We start from the raw sequence: 22,433 nt of genomic DNA on the forward strand, positions 1-22,433 counted from the left end.
ATTTAACATATTCTCTATCAACCACTGGATCACCTGCAAAAATTGCCTTGCAAATGATTTCCCAACCCCTTTTGTGTAGCTTCTTTTATGGTGTCTCCTTGCATTTAAAAGTCCAAATGCTCCAGGTAAATTAAATAATTTCTCCAAAGTGTACGTAGCGTTTGTAAAGTGAAAGGGGTTTATTGTACCAGAGACAAGACTGACATGATTTTTCAAATAAATGCAATTTTAAATCTCCATTTCCAGATGCTTTGAACACTAAACAGCAGCCTTAACATTAAACTGCTACTTACAAAGTGAATTAGCATTTACATATATTGTAACCTGCCTATTTAGCTCCTTAACTAGCAGTCTTGGGTAGTTAGGTTGCATATTAACCAGTTACAGGAAAATGAAATTAGCTAGTTAGTTACTTAGCTAACTAGCCAATGAGCTAGCTGATGAACTGCTGGTTTAAATTAGGACTGGCCAGCTATCTTTTCGGTGACGTGGTTTCACATACAATTTCAGATCAAGAAGAAGACGATAAACAAAACTGAAAATAAATCCCAAATCGGTCATTATTTGTATGGCCGTATGAGACTGCATCCAAATTATGTATGCTGTAATGATGTTAGATGACACTGAAGTTAATGTTGTGACGTATACAAATCAAAAATGAAAATCAAATAATGCATCTTGAATGAGCAAATGTCCCACTCTCTTATTGTATGATCACTAACTTGTGTAATGTGCAGTGTCGCACTGACGAAGTGCACAGCTCGTCCGTATAAATGTCATACACGAACGCTTTAAGCGTGCAAACGCATCAAGTGTGTCACGATTTAAACCCCATATTACTGTAACTACAATTAATTTCAACACACGAATAAATACAGTATTTAATATAGGCTATACAAATAACGAATTTGCTTGCATTACTTAACTAAACAGGAATTGTGCTACACAAAAGCTATGGACTGTTTCATTATTTCAAGGAAGCTGAAAGACTGTGTGTTGTTTGTGTTAAATGCACCTCAGATAAGCTCCAGAGTGGCTCAGTTGGTTGAGGCACTTGTTCTGAGTCCTGCAGCTAAGACCTGTATTCGTTGCATACTCCATTTGGTACCGTCCGACTTGCCAGTCGCCTGTCATTTGATTGGAAAAAGTGAGAACGATGCACCTATTCTCTGCTCTGCGTTTTCTGTTGGTGCAAAATAGTTGAGGTTAGAGTGCTGGTGTATCAGAGGATTGCACCTACTACAGGCCTTTGCTCCTGCAATAGAGCAGAGGGTGTCGCAGTGAGACAAGCCCGTGTGTACATTTGGCAATTACAAGTTAGAGGAAAGGATGAAAATGCAACACATGAGCAACAAACAAACAATATCCATCTCAGAGGAAATTAATCAAAGTTGTTCGGCAAAATTGCATCACACTTTCACTCACACCTAGAGCTAGGACTAAGATTTGGACGTCAGCAGGGGATACACGTGCACAAACTAATTTTCTGTTCTCAAGACTTTTGGCAACTGACATTACCTGAACTCACACTGACAAAAATCTATCAATCTCGAATGAAACTGTCTCTCTGCTCACATGAAATCTGTCCACGCTCGCTCTTAGTTTGCATTCTGCTAGGATTGAGTTTTTTTTTGTTAGGTTTCGCTTCGGATAGGCTATTGAGAGCGTCCTTTGAGGTGCGTGAACGGTACAATGGTCCTGCTTCACTGTGCACATTCTCCACCGGCAAACAGTTATCAAATTTCTGCATATGCTTCTGTATATCTTTATTTATGATGTGAAAGAATAAGCACACTCATTAAGTACTCATGTTGGATACTTGTTTTTATTGGTTACAGAATCCTGTGTTGCAGTACTACCTTACAAATATAGAACAAACAACACAGATTAATGCGATACACTGTACTTATCGAATCCCGAATACTAATATAGGAAACAAAAATACAGAATAAAAGAATCTCAGGACAGCAGAACACAATCGCTACTAAGCTCATGCATTACAGGACCGCAATGTCAAGACAAAACGTTAAACCTTCTCTCACGAAAGAGGTCACCCCCACCAAGTCAATCAAAGAAAGAAAGCAGTCGAAGGCACATAAACACTGATTGTAACTATGACTGAATACGGGGATCTAATCTTAACGTTGTTTCTCAAACCTCAATTGAAGTCGTCATTGAAAAACACGATTCTGCGTTACAGCCCTGCACCCTAGTGGAAAATCCGTGGAATTACATCCCAGTTAAAGACTAAATACCATTGCTCCTGCAGTAGATGGAGCAGTGTAGAGATGGGGGTGAGGCTGTCTGCCAGCTTTTGGCTGAGAGAAGAGAATGTCTCATTATATACTCAATGCCTCTCAGTTTGACTGGATCAAGATGCAGTACTGTCTACAGTTTGTTGCAGGTTGTATGGTATTACTGTAAAACAGTAAATATGTTTATGCAAATTTTGTCATGTTTTGCTATGTATATTACTATTATAGTGATTATTTTGTATATACGTTGTTTATCTGACAACACAGAGAACAAGTGATATTGGATATGCAAAGTGACTTTCATATAGGAGACATGTTCATCCTTTGAACAATTGACAGTCATTATATCAAATCAATCAAAAGTTACATTGATTGTCCCCATAATGATCTGGTGCAGGTTGTGAAGGCCTGAAACCTCTGTGGGTTTATTCCAAATGTGAAATCATAAGACAGTTGTGTGGTTTATCTGTTTCAACAATGCAGATGCAGCTTGTTTTGCTTGTTGCTGAGGATTAATTTGTCACTGACATCTTTGGCACTCATGTCATGATGAATTGTTTGGACAATCATATATTCTGTGTTCCATCCGTAGCTATAGCTGGGCACATGGTGCTGAGGCTCATGAGTACATAGTCAGATACAGCCACTGAAACAAGAGAAAAGAGGTTGGAGAGACAGTCCCCAAACGGTCTGCATATAAATGCACATCAATAAATACAGTCTGTGCATTTACTGAGTGAGGTCAGATGATCAATGTTGTGATATATTGTGTTTTCTTGGTACAATATGCATGTGTAAATATGGGCAAAAGGAAACAGGAAGTACAGAAAAAGCAGCGAAACTTAAATTACCTCATTCTCTCGAAGATAAATTCCCTTGCCGTCAGACATCTGTTTAAAAGTTTCTGTGAAAGAAATGTTTGATTTTGTTATCTTAAGTCAATACGGTTTGGATTTAATTATACCAGTATAGGTATAGTATAGGTAGTTTTCAAAGTACAATATATTATGGCATGTTTTGGAAAAAATACAGTAGAATTTGTTACGTTCTAAAGTGGTTTGATAAAATGATGGAATTTGTCAAGGCTTGAATGATAATTAACATTTAAACTGCTTTTCTTTGGGCCATGTGCAAAGTATTTCTGTAATATAAAATTTCTTTCTAACACTAAAACTATTCCACAACACTGAAAATGGTTACAGATCAATGAATAAAACTGAGTTACTTTCAATTTCAAACATGCAACAACTATACTAAAAAGTAGGAATCTCGACAAGGCACTAATAACATGACTAGTAGACTAAAATATCCATTTACTCATCATAAGGAAATTGGATTATTGGGTTGTTGCATTTATTCTGAAAAAAGGGAAAAGCTTTAGTTTAGCTTTTTTTTAACACATGACCATGATTGCATTATTGGGGATTGGGAAAAGTTGTTTCTGACTCACTGGCCATGCAATCCAGTCGCAGAATGAGGCAGATGAAACTCTCCAGAGTGATGTGACCCGAGGATCTTCCATATCGCAGTGCTAAGATGTTCAGAATATCATCGCTTACCTTGATACCTAGGGACACATAAAGGCAATTATAGACACCTATCAAAACTATATTATACACCTCTTGGCTTATTTGGCATTAATGTGATTTTCCTTACAAATAAGAGTAAGTTTCCGCAAAAAAATATATATCTTTTGAGGTGAGTAAAAATATTATGGTGTCACTGAACAAGTTTCACAGTTTGAACGGTTAAAGTTCTTAGTTGGTCTATTTATGTAGTCCTTTATGCTGAACACTTCTTCTGATTGCTTTAGCTTTAACGGGTTTCCAGACCACTTGCACATACCCATGACTACACTATGAGAGCCCCTACACTTGCTCTCATTGCTCTACAGCAATCTGGCTGGCACTAAAATGTAATTTATGTGAGAAAAGATACATTACATAATTGTATTTCCAGACTGTAAGTGGGAAGAGTACTATACTTCGTCTTTTTGGTTGACTGATTGAAAGAAAAAGTAAAAGCCCTTTCCTATTTATGTTGTTTCTAACCTGTTCAGCACTTGTTCCTGTGGGCTGTGTGCCAGATCACATCTCGAATCACTGAAACAAGCCCTTACCTGAGTCTGTCTTTGAGTATGTCCAGAATCAGTGAAACAAACCCTTACCTGAGTCCGTCTTTCAGTATGTCCAGAATCAGTGAAACAAACCCTTACCTGATGCTTCCACTGCATTACGCAGCTCACTTAATGACAGTGTTCCTGTTTGGGAAACATCTGTCTGGAGGAAGATTGTCTGCAAAAAATCCAAAGCAAAAATGAGTAAACAGCATTTAAATGTGCTCTAGATTTATGGATTTTTTTTTAAGTTGAAGTATCTTCTTATATACCTTGTAAGTTACAACTCGCTTCCACAATCGGATGAATTCGGGGCCATTCAGTCTGCCTGTGACTGAAAGCTGTTCAGTGTTAAGGGACTCATCCAGTGTGGGTGTAAAAACTTTACTTCCGAGAAAAATAAGATGTCGTGAACATCCTGCATTTCAAACCAACCTCACATTCAGTCCCAGAGTAACAAGATTGTCATTGAGAGCAAAGACACACTTTCTATTTGAACTTAAACAGTTTTATTTAGAGGGAAAATAATGGGACCCCCATCACAGGACAAAAGAAGGATACATCCATCATTGCCACAATACTCCTGCAGGCATCCAGGCTAAATCCTGTCTCCGGGGAGCTTCCTGGGAATATTAAAAAAATTTACATTAACAACAAAATGCAGTGTTTTTCTGTCATATCATTAGACCATGAGGAATCCCTCGTGAAACTTTACTTTTGAGTAGGGCTGTACCTGAACTAATCGAAATCATCTTTTTTGTTTGATGCCTAGTGGAGCGGTATTCATAATGGATTAATTTGCTTTCTGTACCTGGAGTCTGTACTGACATCAGCTGCATTCAGTGATGTAAGCTCCACTTCACCTAGAATCAGTGTCAGCCAAGAATGTCAAGCCTAAGGTTATAGTGCAGTATAGTAGTGAAGGGGCTAACCAGATAAAGCTGCCTGGTGGTGAAGGGGCAGGTCTCTGTATAAAGCTATAATTCCCCCGTTCATTACAGTCTAAGATAAAAAACATTCCAGGAGAAAAGGCTATATCCTTCCACATACATGCTGTCACCACACAAAAATCTTACCTTCGAGAACGTTCTCATTCAGAAGTCTCTGCAGCTGTTCAGCATCGACCTCCTCATACTGTTTGAATGGTAGTATGGGTTTAATACATTACCAAGGTGGAGTGCAATCACTGAGAACCATACAATCATGAAAAGAATACCTATTCATAAACAATTTCCCCTTTACTTCACGGGGAATGTAACTTGTAAAACCCACCTGATCTGAGTATTGGCGGAACAATTTTTCTTTCTTTTCCCCATCGTAGTTGTCTGTGATAGTGGGCTGCCAGATAAACATATCACAAAAATGTTACTGAAATATTTTTAAAATTGCATAAGAGTTGCTTTATTTGTTCGTCTATGTGATTCTCCATAAATAGACTGATAGGCCTGCTGAAGGTTGATGCTTTGTCATGCACGCGGTCAGAAAGCCTGCTATACACCTTCCCCTGTATACCCTTGCTGCCACAACTCTTGCACAAGGAGATCAGACTGGAAAAGGTGTAGGTGTTGCTCACAGAACCACAGCTCCCCGGGTTCTGAGACCTTCATCCCCCAGTAACCTCCCAGCCCTGGGATATACGTATTCAGATTGAGCTCCTCTTGCAAGAAATCGGTCAGCTTTGCCACCTGAAACCTGGCCTGCTGAAACTTTGCATAGGGCAACTGAACTTGAGCACCTAGCTGCAGCAGGTTTATGCTTTCTAGGCAGCAAAACAATCCAGTCAGCATTAGCCTATTCTTCATACCTTCTAAAGTGTTGATAAGTGTTACCCAAATAGAAGAACCCAAATTTTGAATGTGCTAGTAGTTTAAAAAAGGGAGAGTAAAAAAATGACATGTTTAGCTGAAAAAAAAAAAAAACTCCAGGTGAGCATTCTCCTGTCAATTTATGGTTAATCGATCCATCGCCTAACAGATCAATTCATCGTATACTCACAAGCAATGGACAAACAATAATAAACTTAAAAATGCTCTGTTTTTTGGAACTGATGTTTTTTGCAGTATGATGAGGCAGTATGTCACATGTTATAAACACAGTGAGACATACATCACGGTCTGCATGTTTAGGACACTCTGATGCACAGGTCATTACCTTAGTTATCTCCACATGATGTACAGAAGAGCTCTCTCTGAAATAAAATATAATAATAATAATACAAAGTAATTATTTAACTTGTTCTATTTTAAGGGATCAATCTAGATTTTCATAACATCCTCAAATGTTTACACCACCTGCATCAACATGGTCTTACTATCATAAAGCTGCTGCTGTGTTATGGTGTAATGATGTATTACAGCAAACATAAAATATATAAAATATATATAAAACTATGCAAGAAAACATGCACTTTCACTGAGTATTCATTGAGCACTACATTTGCTTACTCATATACAGGTATTATTTTTCCAGCTAGTGGTGTATGCTACAAATGTGGAAGGCATACTCTGCATATGCAGACACACTGTAGTCTGTGGACATATTCTAAACTGACTTTTAATTTTTTTTCAGCTGTTCCCAAATAGGCCTGGGTTTCCTGTTTTTTGATACCCTCTTGGAAATATACTCTCTTTCAGTGTGTTGTGAAAATTACAACTGCATCAATGTGCTACAACTATAATATATAATTTTTGTATTAGAGTCCAAAAGAAAGACATAATTAGAATTCAGAAACAGTTGCTTTTTTCCCAAAACATTGAAAACTTAGAATTCAGAAACATGAATATTGTGAAGCCTTGTATATTAATCTGATGATTGACTGACCGATTTGAACCTTTGCTATGAAAGGAATAAGGACAGCAATGAAGGCTTACTCAATGTGTGTCTCATTCTTGCCAAGGATGGTTAAGAGGAAGGAAGCTGTCTCGTTGGGTTTGTACGTTGATGGCACAATGAGATACTCCCCCGGTTTGAGGCGGAAGAACTCCATCACTTCTCGGCAGTTCAGGTAAGTTTTGGTTTGTGCCACAGGGGGGTTGCTGTAGAAGAAAGAGGCAGGGAACTTGCCTCTCTGGTTCTGAAACTGGAGCAAAAGATCACAAATACACACATTCACACGGATAAGATTACTGAACAAAATCTGCTGCAAATTCCTCCCATCTAGTATAAACAGTCAGTTTGTATTGCTATTATAAACAGTCTTGATGTATCAGCTTAGAAAGACTACTTACCTGTGGTGGCACCTGTGAGAGGAACAGAGAGGAAAGTTATATATTACTAATTAGAGTACACGTGTCAATAACATCACACATACATGTGCAATACATCCAAACAGTCTTTCTGATCATTTCTTGGCGAGAAACTCCTCTCATTAATGGAATTTACATTTGAGGAAGAAAAGTCTGAAAACACTGTGCTTACCAATGGAAGCCTAAGAAAAATGTACATGTTTCTACCCACTGATGATTCCAGGTGTTTTATCTGTATGAAAATGGGAGGCATCTCTGGATCTCTAAAGAAATGTTTCTCACCTCAAAAACGGAGAAACCGATGTGGAGATTAGACACCAGCCGGCGGTTTCTTTTGTCAGGTTTCTGCATGAGAGTAACCAGCATGTTGTTGGGTCCCTGCGTCTCAGCACACTCCTCTGACATTTTGTGCAGATTGATTCGATACTGAGGATTTGTCCAGAAGGAGTCTGTGGAGCAGCAGACAAACACTTAAGGATATATCTCTCTCTGACTCTGTCTCAGTCTCTGTGTTATATATGATCTTAACAAAACATGTTCAAAGTAAAAATACAAAGTTAGTTACATAGACAAAAATTCTGCCATGAAAAGTATTGATACCAAAATGAGGCCAAGTTACAAAACCCCCAAGAGCAGTGTTACCTCACAAAACTAAAGAAGCACTATTCCAAAGCAATATGCAGATCGTATACAAATTCTGTATGCATAAAATGGGGTTATATGGCACAGAAGTCAATGTTTGTAATAATGCTCATGTCAGGAAAATGCCAGATACACTTTACATTAAGTTTTAGGCCATGTGCTTCTGTGATCTAACAGAAGCTGCTGATGAGTCAGTGATAGATGCCTCACTTTACATCCTGAGGCATTAGTAATCACACAAGCACAGTGGATGAACTTCGGTTTTATAGCAGATTCATAATTGTCACATTAGTGATCCACTTCCTAAATAAAATTGCCTGTAATGGAGTATTCAACAGTTGAGTTGCTGTGCTTCACTGCTATGGCAAGCAAACGTGAAAAACAAAAAAGTGTAGTTTTACTGGTCACTTGGCCACAGTGGTCTCCATATGTCAGGAGAGAGGCAGTAATATTTATCTTCAGATTTAATGAAAGAAGCACTGATATTGTTCTGCTAATATACAGAGAGTGGCACTGACATTATTCTCATAATCTGTACATAACTGGGGATTTTGTGACCCTCTGTCTGGCGTTCACACCCAGTAAAGAAGGTACACTTCAAGGAGATTTCAGGTGATAGGGTTGTTCCTGATATTACTAACAAAAAACAAAAGTGTAATGTCTTAACAATAACAAACATATCCAGTAGCTGTTTGGAATGGATGGCCAAAAAATCTATATCAGACAAGGGCGTAGGTTTGGTCTCAACATTGGTAGGGACACAACAACCGAGGGCACATCGGAATTATCTAATGTGACTTCACTCCAAAGATAATGCGAACGAGTTCACTCAAATATTGGTAGGGACAATTCTGTCTTCCCAAAATATTGGTAGGGACATATCCCTAACGTCCATATGCAAGCCTACGCCCTACGCCAGGCCAACAGTTATCTACACAACTTCCGTCAGCGCACCTGCATGTGTTGCAAACTGAAGAATTGAACAGTAAGACCTGCAGGCAAAATAAGTGGAAATGCTGTTTTTTGGGGAGGACAGTTTAGGCACCTCTGTAGTTCATGCAGCCACCCGCAGTGGTCCCGGCCACCCAGCGGCCCTCATGGAACGAGGAAGCCCAGTGGCAGGATGAGGAGCCATCCAGGAAGTCAGGGCACAGACAGCAGATATCCATGCTCTCGTAATTCTGACAGTAATCCTCCATGGACATCCTCAAACACAGACACAGCCAAAGCACATGAAACATGCAGTCTCACATCCCTCAGGTAAATCTGACATTAAACAAATTACTTTAGTTCAATTGCTGTAAATTGCGGTGTCATTTACCAGAATTCTCCATCATTTTCAATTTTCAGAAGATTTGTTCTGTCTTCCACGCTCACTGTCTGCCACCATGGAGATCTGAAAGGTCAAAGTAAATGACAAATTAATTGATCAATCCACAAGTGCAGCAGGTGAGCAGAGGACTCTACAAATTGAGACTAAGACTGAGTAATGTAGCTCATGTGTTGAGCAACAGGCTATAGCTGAAGCATGCATAAGGAAACTGTGAGCTGCAACTACCTCACCTCAAGGGGATCGGAAAAGAGGATCCAACAGTAAATTCAGTGAAGTTAAAATTGAACTGGCCACACTATCTATACTATAAGGTTATGATAACTGGAAACCAAGCTTGCCAACATAGAAGGCAGTAATAGACAATGTAACAAACTGTTGATCTCTAGGATAGCAGTAAAATGGCTTGAAGTTGCAGTTCCACTGGTTTTCATCTCTTTCAGACAAAGTCTAAATCATCTCTCTATATATATAAAATAAGGAAAAATTTTCCCCAGATTTGAGCAATAATGTCAATTATTACCACAAGGGCTTCTCTGAAGCTATTGGAGACGTGCATTTTCATGGGGTTCAAGTCTTTCTCCTGTACTCAGCCACCCTCAAGATCTTACACAAATCCATGGAGCACCTGTCCTCTACATCATTTATTAATACAATATTATAAGCCAATTCATCAGCAAGGGTGACGACTGGGAAGGAGTGCTCTTCCTTGTTTATACCCTCCATAGGTACTAGGTATGGATGCTCTCTTTCCAGTCTTCAACAAGTATCATGAAATCCCAATCACCAATACAGCCACTTCAAATTCTTTTACAGGGTGTGTTTGAAAATTCAAGCCAGATTCAAATTCTTCTCTCTGTTATTATATGAGATGGGCATGAAATGAGGTCCACCTCTGTTTTAAAGAAGGTCCCAAAAGTGAAACAGGCAACCATGTTGAAACTACTGGAATCATGTTTCATCGTATGTTGCATTATTGGCATATGTTGGTGTTATTGTTAAACTTCTTCATTCAGAATCAGAGGTAACATGACTCAACCTGTTTGGCAGTCTAAAGATTACAGCAGATTAAAGCAATGAACTCCTCATTGTGTACAACCCTTGTGTAACCTGAAGGTTTTGCAAGATACAGAAAAAGTGCACATCAAAGAGGTGGCTCACTGATTTGCATGCAAAACGTAGTCAGACTGGCTTGACAGAATTAGATTTGTAGGTGCAGCTCATTACAAGTGATTGTGTACCTTTTTAGTTTTTTACAGCTGCAGCAGGAAAAGATACAAGTTCTGACTGAATGAGACTGATTCTATGTGATACAGTTCCAGTCTGAAAGAAACCAAACAGGCAAAATCCAAGTCTAGATCCCCCCCCCCCCCCCCCCCCCCCCCAAAAAAAAAAAAAAAGAATAGTAGTGAAAGATGTACGCAGCTGCTCAGGGGTATAAAAGGTTGAAGGGACTTACTTATCACTCCAGTCTCCATTCCACTCTCCGCGCCCCCATGGGTTCCACAGACGGACTAGTTTCACCACTCGGCCCTGACTCGTTACCTGTGCGACATCAACACTTCCGTGTTATGAAGTTTATAGGTGAAGGGTGTTATACAGTTTTATTGCTTTATTGATTGACTAACCAGACTTTTCTCTCTCTTGTGGTAATTTGCGTAATTCTTGTACACTGTATGTGTTTGCTAAGAGATTTAGTCCTGTCTTCATCATAGGCCATCAGAGGTATAAAGAATATATGCCCTACACATCTGATAGCTGTCAGTAGTTGCTCGTTATAGCTGCAAAAGATAGGAATTTTCCTCCCTGATACAGTACCTTTAGTTCAAAATGAAATCCATTTTATTATTTTCAGTTTCTTTATATTTTCCTGTTTGCTGTCTTCTCACCTTTTCAAAAAAGTCCTCTGTTTTCATTGTAAAAATTTAATCAGAAAGTGAGCGTACCTGATACACTGCAGTTACAGCATATGCATGGCCCTCCACAATTCCATTGGGCAGCACTGTGTTGGCTGCTGTTTGCTAAAACAAACACACAGCCATTTTCCACAGTGTTTTCCATACATCCTACAGCAGCCATATGTACAATAAATGATAAAAATGATAAATGTGGACAGCATCTCCACGATGTATGAGATCTGCTCACCCCTTGAGGTGTGCCACAGCCCATTAAAGCCTTGGATCTATATGCACGGGCCATAAGCTCCCACAAGTCTGGTGGTGCCTCTTTTAGCTTAAACGTCATGTGGACTCCCCCTGTGAAGTCCATCAGAGCCTCTGACACATTCCCAGCATTCATGTCTGCATAAGAGCCACACACCCTATAAAACAAGATAACCCTTAACCTTTAGCACCCACTACTGGCAGGGACATGATTAAATGTGTGAGGGATACTGACAAGGAAATAGTTAAGCATTTGAACATTATCAGTAGGGACGTGCATAAGCATATGTGGTTGACCAGGAGGGGATAGTTAATCATGTCATGGATACCCTCAGGGAAATGGTTATGTGTGTGAGTGCTACAAGGTAAATGGTTCAGTGTGTAAGTGTGACTGAACTGTGGGTCTATGTTGAACACGTATAGGAAGCTGCAGGTGGTAGACGACCCAAACAAACATACTTGGCATAGGCCTTCTCCAGCAGTGCGGGCCAGAACTCATTGTTGGTTTTGGAGTGAACGAAAATGAATCTCCCATCAATTGTTGGCAGCTTGTCGTCAATCACAACATCATACCACTTTCCAAACCTCCAGAACTGAAAGACATGCAATCACAACCTTTGGCAAAATAAAAAAAACTAAACAGAGCACATGCATAAGTTTATCAGGACACTAAAGTTGATGGAAGCACTTGTTTTGTAGATCAAAGTGCAGAAAAGTGAATACTGGGATGTGTTATGACCCCTTTTATGTCCTGCTAATCTATACCTCCCCAACACAACAACCTTCCTGTGGGGTATGGAGTGTGAGTGATGGGTAATCATAGTTACAGTCAGCTATATGAAAAGCTAGATGAAAAAGATAAGATATATATATATATATATATATATATATATATATATATATATATATATATATATACATATATGTATGAAAAACAACATAAAACAATGAGCTTGGTGGCTTTGGCATTTTCAGTCAAACATGGTAAAACCAACGAAGTGATGGATAAAAGAACCTAACCACAGTATGAGAACTAGTAATCATCTGGTACAAATTACCATGGCTCCTATGTGCGAAAATGAGCAGGGTGAAGCCAAATGCAGAGATGATTCAATACATGAGGTTTGGTTCACAGAAAACAAAATGGCCTTTAGTGGAAACTGACGAGATACAAAACAGTTTTGGACAAGAGCGAGCGAGTAAGGGAGCGAGCATGCATACGCGCGCGCACGCACGCACGCACGCACGCACGCACGCACGCACACACGCGCGCATACACTGAGCAAGACTGAACAAAGACATGAACGAAGGGCAGGGCTTAAATAACGAGGAACACAGGTGTAAACAACTAATCAACACAGGTGAAAGACTTTAACTAAATTAATATAGAACACAGGAAGTTATGTGGCCATCTGGTGGCCAACCCACAGAGCATCAGTTATGTTTCTGACACTATGTTATTGATCACATTATTGTATTATTGATTTTCATTTGAAGAAACAAAATACAAAAAGTGTTATAAATGAAATCAGAATGAAGAACTGAGATGTAGTGGGGTGATAAGCATAAAGAGACACTTCCTCATGGAGCACTGTGCACTCCAGCAGTGGACACTTAATGGAAATCCATCATTCACTGTGAACTTTCTCATTTACATGAATATCATTGAGATATTGTGTTTTTTTACAATGGTGCTGGCAATTATTTTTATGTATCATGTATCGTTCATTTTAAAGTGATAGAAAATAAAAACTTGCCAGATTTGATAGTTTTAGGCATATACACCATTGTGTTATTTTGTTTGGTACATCATTCAGATGTGCAGTTTACCTTAAAGTGAAATATTCCAGCATAGTCTTCCTGAAATCCTTGGTCAAGTGGTACTACTAGTTTCAGAATGTGCTCTTGAAAGGTCAATGCACCAATGGATGCTAAGAACCAGCAGTTACCTGAAACAAACAAAACACAAGTTACAGGAAATTAAGAACCAGCAGTTACCTAAAACTAACAAGCACATCTTACAGAAATGAAAATACGTTCACACATTTTCTCAATTAAAATGTTAAAGATAAAACAAAATGAGATGCTCTCGGTCATTTCAGTCACTGCTAATGCAAGTCACGATAATCGATTTTAATTTCTTTTTAAATGAATACCTGCAAAATGATCTTACCCACTGCTCCTTGAGCGAAGTCAAACCTTGAAACACCATCAACAATTAAATAAGGATCTTGCACTAATTTCTAGAAAGCAAGGGTAAAATGACAACATAACTAAACCAGTAATAATGTGCTAAATGACTGCAAATCATTACCATGAAGTGTGAAAAGTGCAACAATAAAATATGTTATCATTTGTATTTATAGCCAAATATTAAATGTTTGACATAGTTTCTCTTGTTATCACTGTTCATCTACACACATTTAATATAGTTAACAACAAAAATCAGTCACATTGTGGTAAATGTAGCATGCATTATGATCATGCTTGAACTCTAAGACTAAGGTCAGTGTTGACTGAAGAAGATTCAAATGTTTTATATGAAGAAACTAAGAGCAGATTAATTATTAAAGTACCGTGGGTCTTATCCATTCCACTCGCTCCATTTCTTCTGGGGATAGAATGCCAGGACCAATTGAGTTTCTGTCCGGTGGGAACATCTCATCGACGAATGTCCTCCCTCTGATAATGAAATACTGACGCAGGTACTCGAAATCCTGCTGGTAAAATTTCTCTGGATTTTCTGGGGTGCCCAGTCCATCTTTCCTGTAGCGCTCTTTCATAATATTCAGACACACTCCGGGGGGAGGCATTCTTCCAGTTTAGGTCTATGAAAACGATTTAAAAACAAAAACTGAAGGGTTTGTATTTATAATTACAAACTTTTCGGTCCCCTTGAACCATTCACATTTATTTTCCACCAAAAATATCTTAGCCCTTTTTAATCTGATTGGAAGTTTCAGCAACAGGTTGTCAGTGGGCACATGCCTTGTAACTACAAAGTGGCTCTGACTCTCTGGTCAAGATTCTGTGGCTCTTTTTGCAGAGGGTAGGCAGTTCCCCACTCTCTTTGCTAAACTCCCAGTCAAGCTCTTTCAATCTGGCCATCTAATAATTCCCCACTTTAACTGGCTAAATAACTTCCTCCTCTTCCTACTCAGTTGGTGTGTGGGGATCATTTGGGCACAAAATTGCTGCCATGTATCACCCAGGTGGGTGCTACACATTAGTGGTGGTTGAGGTGGTTGTGTTTTTGATACAAATTTAATCTACAAAAAAAAACTGTAGATGTGATAATATTTGTTTAGCTTGCGTAACTGTAGAGAAGGTAACCATTAAGGGGCCAGCCAATTTTAAACCTTAGGGTGCTGAGCATTTATTTACACACCCTCACTTTTGCATTTGTGAGTTTTTGGGATTCTGATTTAACCTACCCAAATGGGGACAAGAGCTTTTCAAGATATGTCACAACACTAGCTGGAACTACATGACAGGAGCCAAGAAAGCGTTTTTTTTTTTTTTTTTTTTTTTGGCAGTATTCCTGGTCTTTGCAGAAGAGACATTATAAATCATTGCTTTGACAATCAAAATCTCTAAGTTCTATCTTTCTGTTTCTCAGTTCATACAACGTCTGCTACCTTTAATGTGTCTATGTTCCTGTTTTTCAGTTCATATAATACCCATTACGTTTCATGTCTTTATCTTTCTGTCTCTCAGTAGAGGCAGCTGCGAATGATAAGGATTTTAGCATGCTTGTGAGTGCAAACAGAGAAGTAGCACCAGCTGCACAGATAGAGAAAGTGATAAATAATGTTGCATGCTCACCTTCTGGTACAAAGTTGCAATCAGACACTGTAGATACAGCACTCAGTCTCTCCAAGCCTCAGTGAGAAAATAAACCAGACAGCTCCTTTTATACACATAAACGTAGCTATTTACCACAGGCCACACCTGGGGATTACCAGAGGGTGTTAACTGCAGGTACAACACGCAAATGAGGTTTATGCCAAGCTCCGCCCTCTTCACTGACCTGCATTTCAGAAGATGGTTTGTGTTCACAGTTCACTCTTATCTTTTTTAAGACACTACATTGTACACAAGGTCATTACTGTTTGCTACTGTAGTGAGAAGTTGAGTACTTTATAAAAAGGTTCATGTTTTATTTAATGCACACCACAGGGACTTTCAAATGCAATACTTGGGCAAGAGTGAATTCCAGGTTATTGTGGTTCAGTAATACAAGAACTGAGCTTTGTAGCATTTAATGTGTCTGGAGTCTGTTAGAAATCAACAAAATGACTTAAGAAGCAAATGGAAGTATCATTATCACACAGAAGATAACATATGCCAAAGCTTTGGCAGTTCTATGAACATGCTCTATAATAAAATCCTGTTTGTCCCTCCACTGAAAAAAAAACTTACTGATTAGATAACCTGATTTATTCTTTGTGATTGAATCAGTAATATGTTGGCTTTCCTCAGCCAGAGGCCAGTATGGGCAGTTGGGTGAACTGTTGAGGTCAGATTGAGATGCTGACCTAAACCTGACTGACAGGTTGCTGTCCAAAAATGGAGATTTAAGACAGAGTAGAGTAGAAAGCAGAAAGAGGTACTGATGATTTCACAACCTTGATGTGCTTTCTTGGATGTTGTACACAGGAGTTTTAATGAAGTCATAGGCTAGCAGGTCTCTCGCATTTCAGGATATCAACAGAATCACACACTGTAGCTGCAGTGAACTACTATCTGAGCTACTATGCTCATTTAATATGAAGCTTACATGACACAGGAATTTGTGCCGAGTGCACAGTCCTCCACAGTTTCAAAGTAACATGCTAGTCCCTTCTTTTCTTTTTTCAGGGCTCTGCAGTCTGCAGTAGACCACATTTTGCTCAGACACACAGTTCCCTTAAATCCAATTCCACCAGAATTCCCTTCAGAAAAATGTGCTTTGTTCAGCTGTGTCCAACTATCTTCTGCATTGCTCACCTGTGTCCAGGCATGTTCTTGAGGAGGACACGTGGAAAAAAAGTAGCAGTGCAAAACTGCCAAGCACGACATTATCGTGTACTTTACTCTTGACTGTAACTCTACCTGGCACTGGCTTAACCACTGAATGTACCGAGTAGAATTTCCTCCTCAGGCAATCTTGCAATAAAAGAGTGGGTGTGACTATGCTAACACTCTGTGTGTCCAGACTTGCTTAGTTAAAGGTCAGACATTTTTCCCAGCCAAATTATCAAGCTATACCCCAGGAATGAAGTTGAGTTCCAAATTTTCCTTTTCATAAACTAGGGATAGAGAACAGAAAGTAGATTTGCATTACTGCTAGCCAACGAAATGATGAAACTAAATTGTTCTAACGCTGATTTTAAACTTACTGTATATAGAAGCAACCTCTGAGCAGAGTGTTTATGCTTGTTACCTAGTACAGATAAAGCAGAAGGGAAAGATGCACACATCAAGGTGTATGCATGAAAGTGCAGCTTGACTCCAACCCTTAAGGGAAAAACACACACACACATATGTTTAATGATAAACAAGTGCAGACCAGAAGTTTTTTTTTTTTTTGACAGGCAGCAACAATAAACAGTGGTTAATGCTGTACATAAAGCTGTGTGGCCACATTATGCAATGCCTCCTCACTCCCACAATGTTCATTGGCCATTGTACCCTGAACGTACTGCCTTTATTGATTATGGTTGTGTCCCCAAACCAAGTGCAGAAGCAATGTGTGAGGTGCTCGAATTCTGACACTTTATGTGAATCGCTTAATTACATACAAGGGAAGGGATTAAGAGCAGGTGCGTTTAAGGACACTTGACATTGCTGTAATTCCTGCACTTTAATTTGCGAAGGAACAGAAGAGGATCAAAAAGAAAGAATGCATGAGGCTCAACAGCAGTGACTGTGTGCTTCGTTTAGTTCAGACATTTCTGTTTATTTTGTTGAAATATTCAGAGCTACTTTGATATGATTTGATAGGAGGCATTGCAGCTCACACTGTAGTGAAAGTTTATCACTGTGAACCGGCTTTATTGCAAAAAAGAGACCAAAATGATTGCCATAAAATATTTTGTTCATCAGACAATCGACAGATGACAGTTGGCTGTTAACAGCTGGGGGATTTTGATCAGACTGAGAGTCAAGATCAGGCTGCAAAGTTCTTTGTCACAATTTAATTCACTTCCCAGAAGAAAAATGCTCCAGAAGCACTCAATCCGATGTGGCCACAGTTTTGGTGATTGTGAAAAATGTTTGTTCATTCAGTAAAATTCAAAACCAACAGTGGTAAATTTAGTTAATAATAGAAAGTGTCACTATTCTGCAGTGCTGTTTTAGTAGAATAAAATGTGTGGAGATCAGTGGATAGGATACAAGATGTCTACGTGCATATGCACTCGGTTGGAGAGCACAGCTGAAGCCACTTAACTTATTCACAACAACCCTCCTTTGGACTGGGACATCCTCAAACTGGTAATTCAGCAATTTTGAGAGGACAAGTAGAGGGCAAGTGAGCTGAAATGCCATTTCGGATGCAACCCATGTCATGTACATTCTCAGTAAGAGATGGGATGGATTATTTAAATCAGGGCTGGGCCTCTTGTCTCTTCTCTCAGACCGAGTTGACAACACAGCATTATGTTAATGTGTAGCTCATTTTACAATGATAGATGGAAACCAGATATCACAGATTTTGGTATGTGCATCTATGTAGCTTGCCCTTAATGTATTCATCATTACTTGAGTAGTTGCAAATACTATGTAAATTTAAAGCTAATGCTTTTAAATTGACATACAGCAAATACTACATATGTATTCATTAATGATACCACTGGATATCACTATGTTCTGCCATGTTTTGCTTTATTCAGCTGTGTCCAGGCATGTTCCAAGAAAGACCCATGGGAAAAGGCTGCCGTGCAGAGCTGCCAAGCACTTTTTACTGGATGCCAAACAGACAAACTGTGCTTTCCATATTTGGCTACAACTCTGGCACCTGTCTCTGATAACTGAATGTACCAGAACAATGTCAAAAACTCCCTGAGGGGTAAAATATATAAATAATAGAGTGTGAAAGTCAGTGTCATAACTTGCTTTGCGAAAGGTCAGAGATTCTTCCTTAATGGAATTTAAAGAGACCATCTTAAAAGCTGCATCTGAGCAGATTGTTTGTCAGCACATTCACTACAGATTCAACAGCAGGTAAAGACATGCACAGCCTGGTGCATGCTTACGAATGCAAATTGACTCCAAACCTGATGAAAGCACAAGTACCCCTGTTTAATGATCGATGTATAGCAGGTGGTTTTTGCTGTCAGTAATAATAACGCCAGCAAAAACATCTCTATTGTTGATTTGTATGTCATTAGTACCCTAAGAAAAAAATAAGGTTTGATTATGAAAACAGCCTGTTCAGCCCAACTACAATCAACATTCTGTTCATACTCTAGATTGTATCTTACACTGGGTCAAGCCAGGTCTTTAACACTCTGAGGATGTCTGCTTCTGTTATGGTAAGGTGTTCAATGCATGCATAACTGAGTGAATAAATACTTTCTAATATCAGTGTGAAATTAACCTCAAAAGTTCCACATGCCCTCTTCCAAATGCCCCACTGTCAGAACTAATGTTTTAATACATTTTCTCCTTGATTTTGGAATTGCCAGTTGTATACATTAAGCTTACCTCAGAGTGACATGCTCTGTATGCGTACAGGAACATGTTTTTGCTATATAACCCAGCATCCTGTTTGTCTTCAGATCATCAGAATAATGTCTACATGTAGACAGATTTGGGTCAATGGTTACAGCCATGTCTTTAAAAACAGGAAACACGGGCATCCGAGTAGCTCAGTGGTTAAGGCAATCGCTTTTGTCACAAGCAAGCAAGACCCTAAGAACTTTCCCCACATAAGATCACTTACAGTCTAAGGATCTCATACAATGCACACAGCAAGCTTAGCAGTACGATTAGGACTCTGACACAGCAACAAAGCTATCAACATTGCCTTAAAGCATGTCTAACCACCAGATGAGTCAAAGAATTTTGGACATGCTCATCAACATTGTTTGGCGTAAAAAATAACAAATAAAAATAAGTGAAGGCAATATTGAGAAAACCCCATGTTTACTCTGAAATGTGGCAAGTGGTCTATTATGTTTTGAGGTTGTTTTCCCATCTACGAGTATAAGAGACCTGGTAATAAAAGATGGAGTCATAAACTCCAAAACCTACCATGTGATTTGGGCCAAAAGCTTGTAAAAGCTCAAACCTGGATGAAAATGACATTCAGTAATGACAATGCACCAAAACATTCATCCAAATGTACAATGAATGCACAATGAATGGTTAACTGGGCACAAAATAAATATTCTCAACCTCCATCCAATCCAATATGTGTGGTTTGAAATCAAGAAAGCCGTTCACCAACAAAAATGAAGGATATGAAATACTTTGAGTAATTCTGCTAGGCGGAATGTCTCAGAAGTGTTGTGTAGTTGTAGTTGACTAGTTATGTGGAAATCACAACCAATCTGGTTTTTACACTGAAATGTTAGCCCTATGGGCAGTAAATCTAAGCTGTCAGTGCGGAAAGATTCTACTTATCATTCTGAATTTGCCTGCTCTGTTACTTCTAAGCATTATTAGTTATAGAGAATTTGAGAAGTAGATACTGCATCTCAGAAATATAACACCTCAGATAAGTGTACATTTCCAGAGTTAATGTAAAGTGTGTGTATAGGGCCCATTATGTTTGACATAATATTACAAGAATGTCACCTCTAGGGAGGATTTAGCATTAGAAATAGGGAATTGGAGGGTTACCAACCGCCAGGACAGGATGTTTTCTGTGATATGAAGCAGACATATTCATTATAAATTAACTGTAAATAACATATCATGGTCATCCTGGGTTCTTGTCATCGACATATATGTGAATATAAGAGTTTCCAATTGCAAAAAAGTGTAGCCCGACAGTTTGATTTTTTTTTTTTTTCGGTTGTGAAAACAACATTAGCAATGTATCACTTTAGCAAAGTGCCAAGGTGTATTATACCCTCAGGGGTGAATTAGGCTCTTCTTATAATTTGTGCACCAGGACAAGTTCAGGCTTCAGCTTCACTGGCATAATAGTACAATATGTTGCTATGGCAACTCAGTCGGCTAAGGTTTGAGCTTGCTTCATGAAACAGATTAAGCCTCATCTCTGTAAAGTTAGCCAGCTAGATCAGAAAGCCTGCTTTGTGAGACAGGTCCCATGTGTCTGATGTTGTATGCAGTTTTAGTACAGACAGTTTTTAGTGCTTGTTCGATCTGATACATGATGAAAGGAGTCTTTACTGGAAGGGGGGGAGTTTAAGCAGATGCTGGTGTTCTCTGTGATTGGCTGGCTGGGTCTGGTTGCTTCCTTTGAGATAAGTCTTGGAATGTAAGCAGATAGAAAATGAACTGTGTGTATTGAGACAGGGGTGGGACCAAAAGTGCATATCACACTGAGGAGAAACCTGAAGTCACCATAAAGATCACAGTGAAATTCTACACATAGGGTTCTATTTAAGTGGCCTTAGCAGTGACACCAACTGCAAATGCATCAAACCCCTGCTTCTTCTAAAACAGATTGAAGACCGGCCCCTTCAGACTGCATCTAGGTTTCCATTCAAAATCCCCTTGAAAATCATGTAAGTTGATTACTTAATTACCACTAATCAATCAAAAATGACAATGTCACATATTCAGACTATTTAGAACCACGGACAGTACTAAGGTGTGTGGAATGTTATCCATGGACTTGTTACCTTTTCATTGTTTTAGGGGTAATGGGAAAATTATTAAAAAATGAGTGCAGTCATATTTTACTCAAAGACATTGTAGTTGTATTTTCTTTTGCATGCAGTTTTGTCATTTGTGAATACTTTTCAAACAGTGGGCATTGCAAGTTAAGGGCACTGAATTTGGCAACAAGCACCACAATAATTCAAGGTAGAAAGGTGCACTGCATTAGCAAGGGTGACTTTAAAAATGTGTGATGAATTGTCCTTGTAGAACAAACATGAAAAAAATATGCTAAACATAAGTCTTGCAGGTCTGTAGATTTCTCTCTCTCTCTCTCTCTCTCTCTCTATATATATATATATATATATATATACTCAAAAGGTTGGACACACTTTATGCATTTTTACTATTTTCCACATTTTAGAATAGAAGCCATCAAAACTATGAAATAACACAAATGGAATTATGCAGTGACCAAAAAAGTGACGTGTACACACACATATACACATGTACACACATACATACATATATATATGTTTCTATATATATATTTAGAAAGTTTCTATTTACAATTTTCCAGACACACATGCCTAGAGTTACATATGAAATGCGTTAACTATCACATGATACTGAAATAAAGGAGAGACACAATGTGCTTGTTTGTGTGTGTGTGTGGGGTGGTTTGGGGGGGGGGGGGATTATAGGGTGCATGGGCACTCTTATGGAGTGGATGCATGCTGTGTGTGTATGTGTGTGTGTGTGTGTGTTATAGAGTGGATGAATGGCATGTTTTATTTATGTGTGTTACTAAACAGATGACTGGTGTAAATGTTTGATGGAGTGGATAGTTGGATAATGTGTATGTTAAGAAGGGAATAGATGGTTGTGAAAGAGTCTTTGTGTTAT

The 22,433-nt window shown here is 38.9% G+C and overlaps 1 protein-coding gene across 1 annotated transcript; it reads right to left on the minus strand.

The window, feature by feature from the left end:
* Positions 1–2,635: 2,635 nt before the first annotated feature.
* Positions 2,636–15,626, minus strand: LOC118787312 (calpain-1 catalytic subunit-like). Its single transcript, XM_036542829.1, has 22 exons — positions 15,576–15,626; positions 14,327–14,578; positions 13,924–13,993; positions 13,581–13,699; positions 12,210–12,343; positions 11,734–11,908; positions 11,535–11,609; positions 11,048–11,133; positions 9,580–9,654; positions 9,304–9,464; positions 7,899–8,065; positions 7,599–7,610; positions 7,242–7,450; positions 6,523–6,559; positions 5,644–5,709; positions 5,448–5,505; positions 4,933–4,994; positions 4,644–4,712; positions 4,471–4,549; positions 3,706–3,822; positions 3,107–3,159; positions 2,636–2,901 (listed from the first exon to the last, which is right to left on the minus strand). The coding sequence occupies exons 2-22, from the start codon at positions 14,561–14,563 to the stop codon at positions 2,875–2,877; spliced, it is 2,088 nt and encodes a 695-aa protein (XP_036398722.1). The 5' UTR covers positions 14,564–14,578; positions 15,576–15,626; the 3' UTR covers positions 2,636–2,874.
* Between the last annotated feature and the right edge of the window lie 6,807 nt (positions 15,627–22,433).

This window comes from Megalops cyprinoides, chromosome 12 (genome assembly GCF_013368585.1).
Source record: "Megalops cyprinoides isolate fMegCyp1 chromosome 12, fMegCyp1.pri, whole genome shotgun sequence".
In the NCBI taxonomy this organism is placed as follows: Eukaryota; Metazoa; Chordata; class Actinopteri; order Elopiformes; family Megalopidae; genus Megalops; species Megalops cyprinoides.

Bases quoted from the DNA above. Each gene is read 5' to 3' on its own strand.
- LOC118787312 (XM_036542829.1), bottom strand. From the start codon at position 14,563: ATGCCTCCCCCCGGAGTGTGTCTGAATATTATGAAAGAGCGCTACAGG. The intron at 9,465-9,579 runs GTAAATGACACC...TCTGTGTTTGAG, and splicing joins GAAAATGATGGAGAATTCTG to GATGTCCATGGAGGATTACT. The intron at 5,710-6,522 runs GTAATGACCTGT...TTTATCTGGCAG, and splicing joins ATCATGTGGAGATAACTAAG to CCCACTATCACAGACAACTA.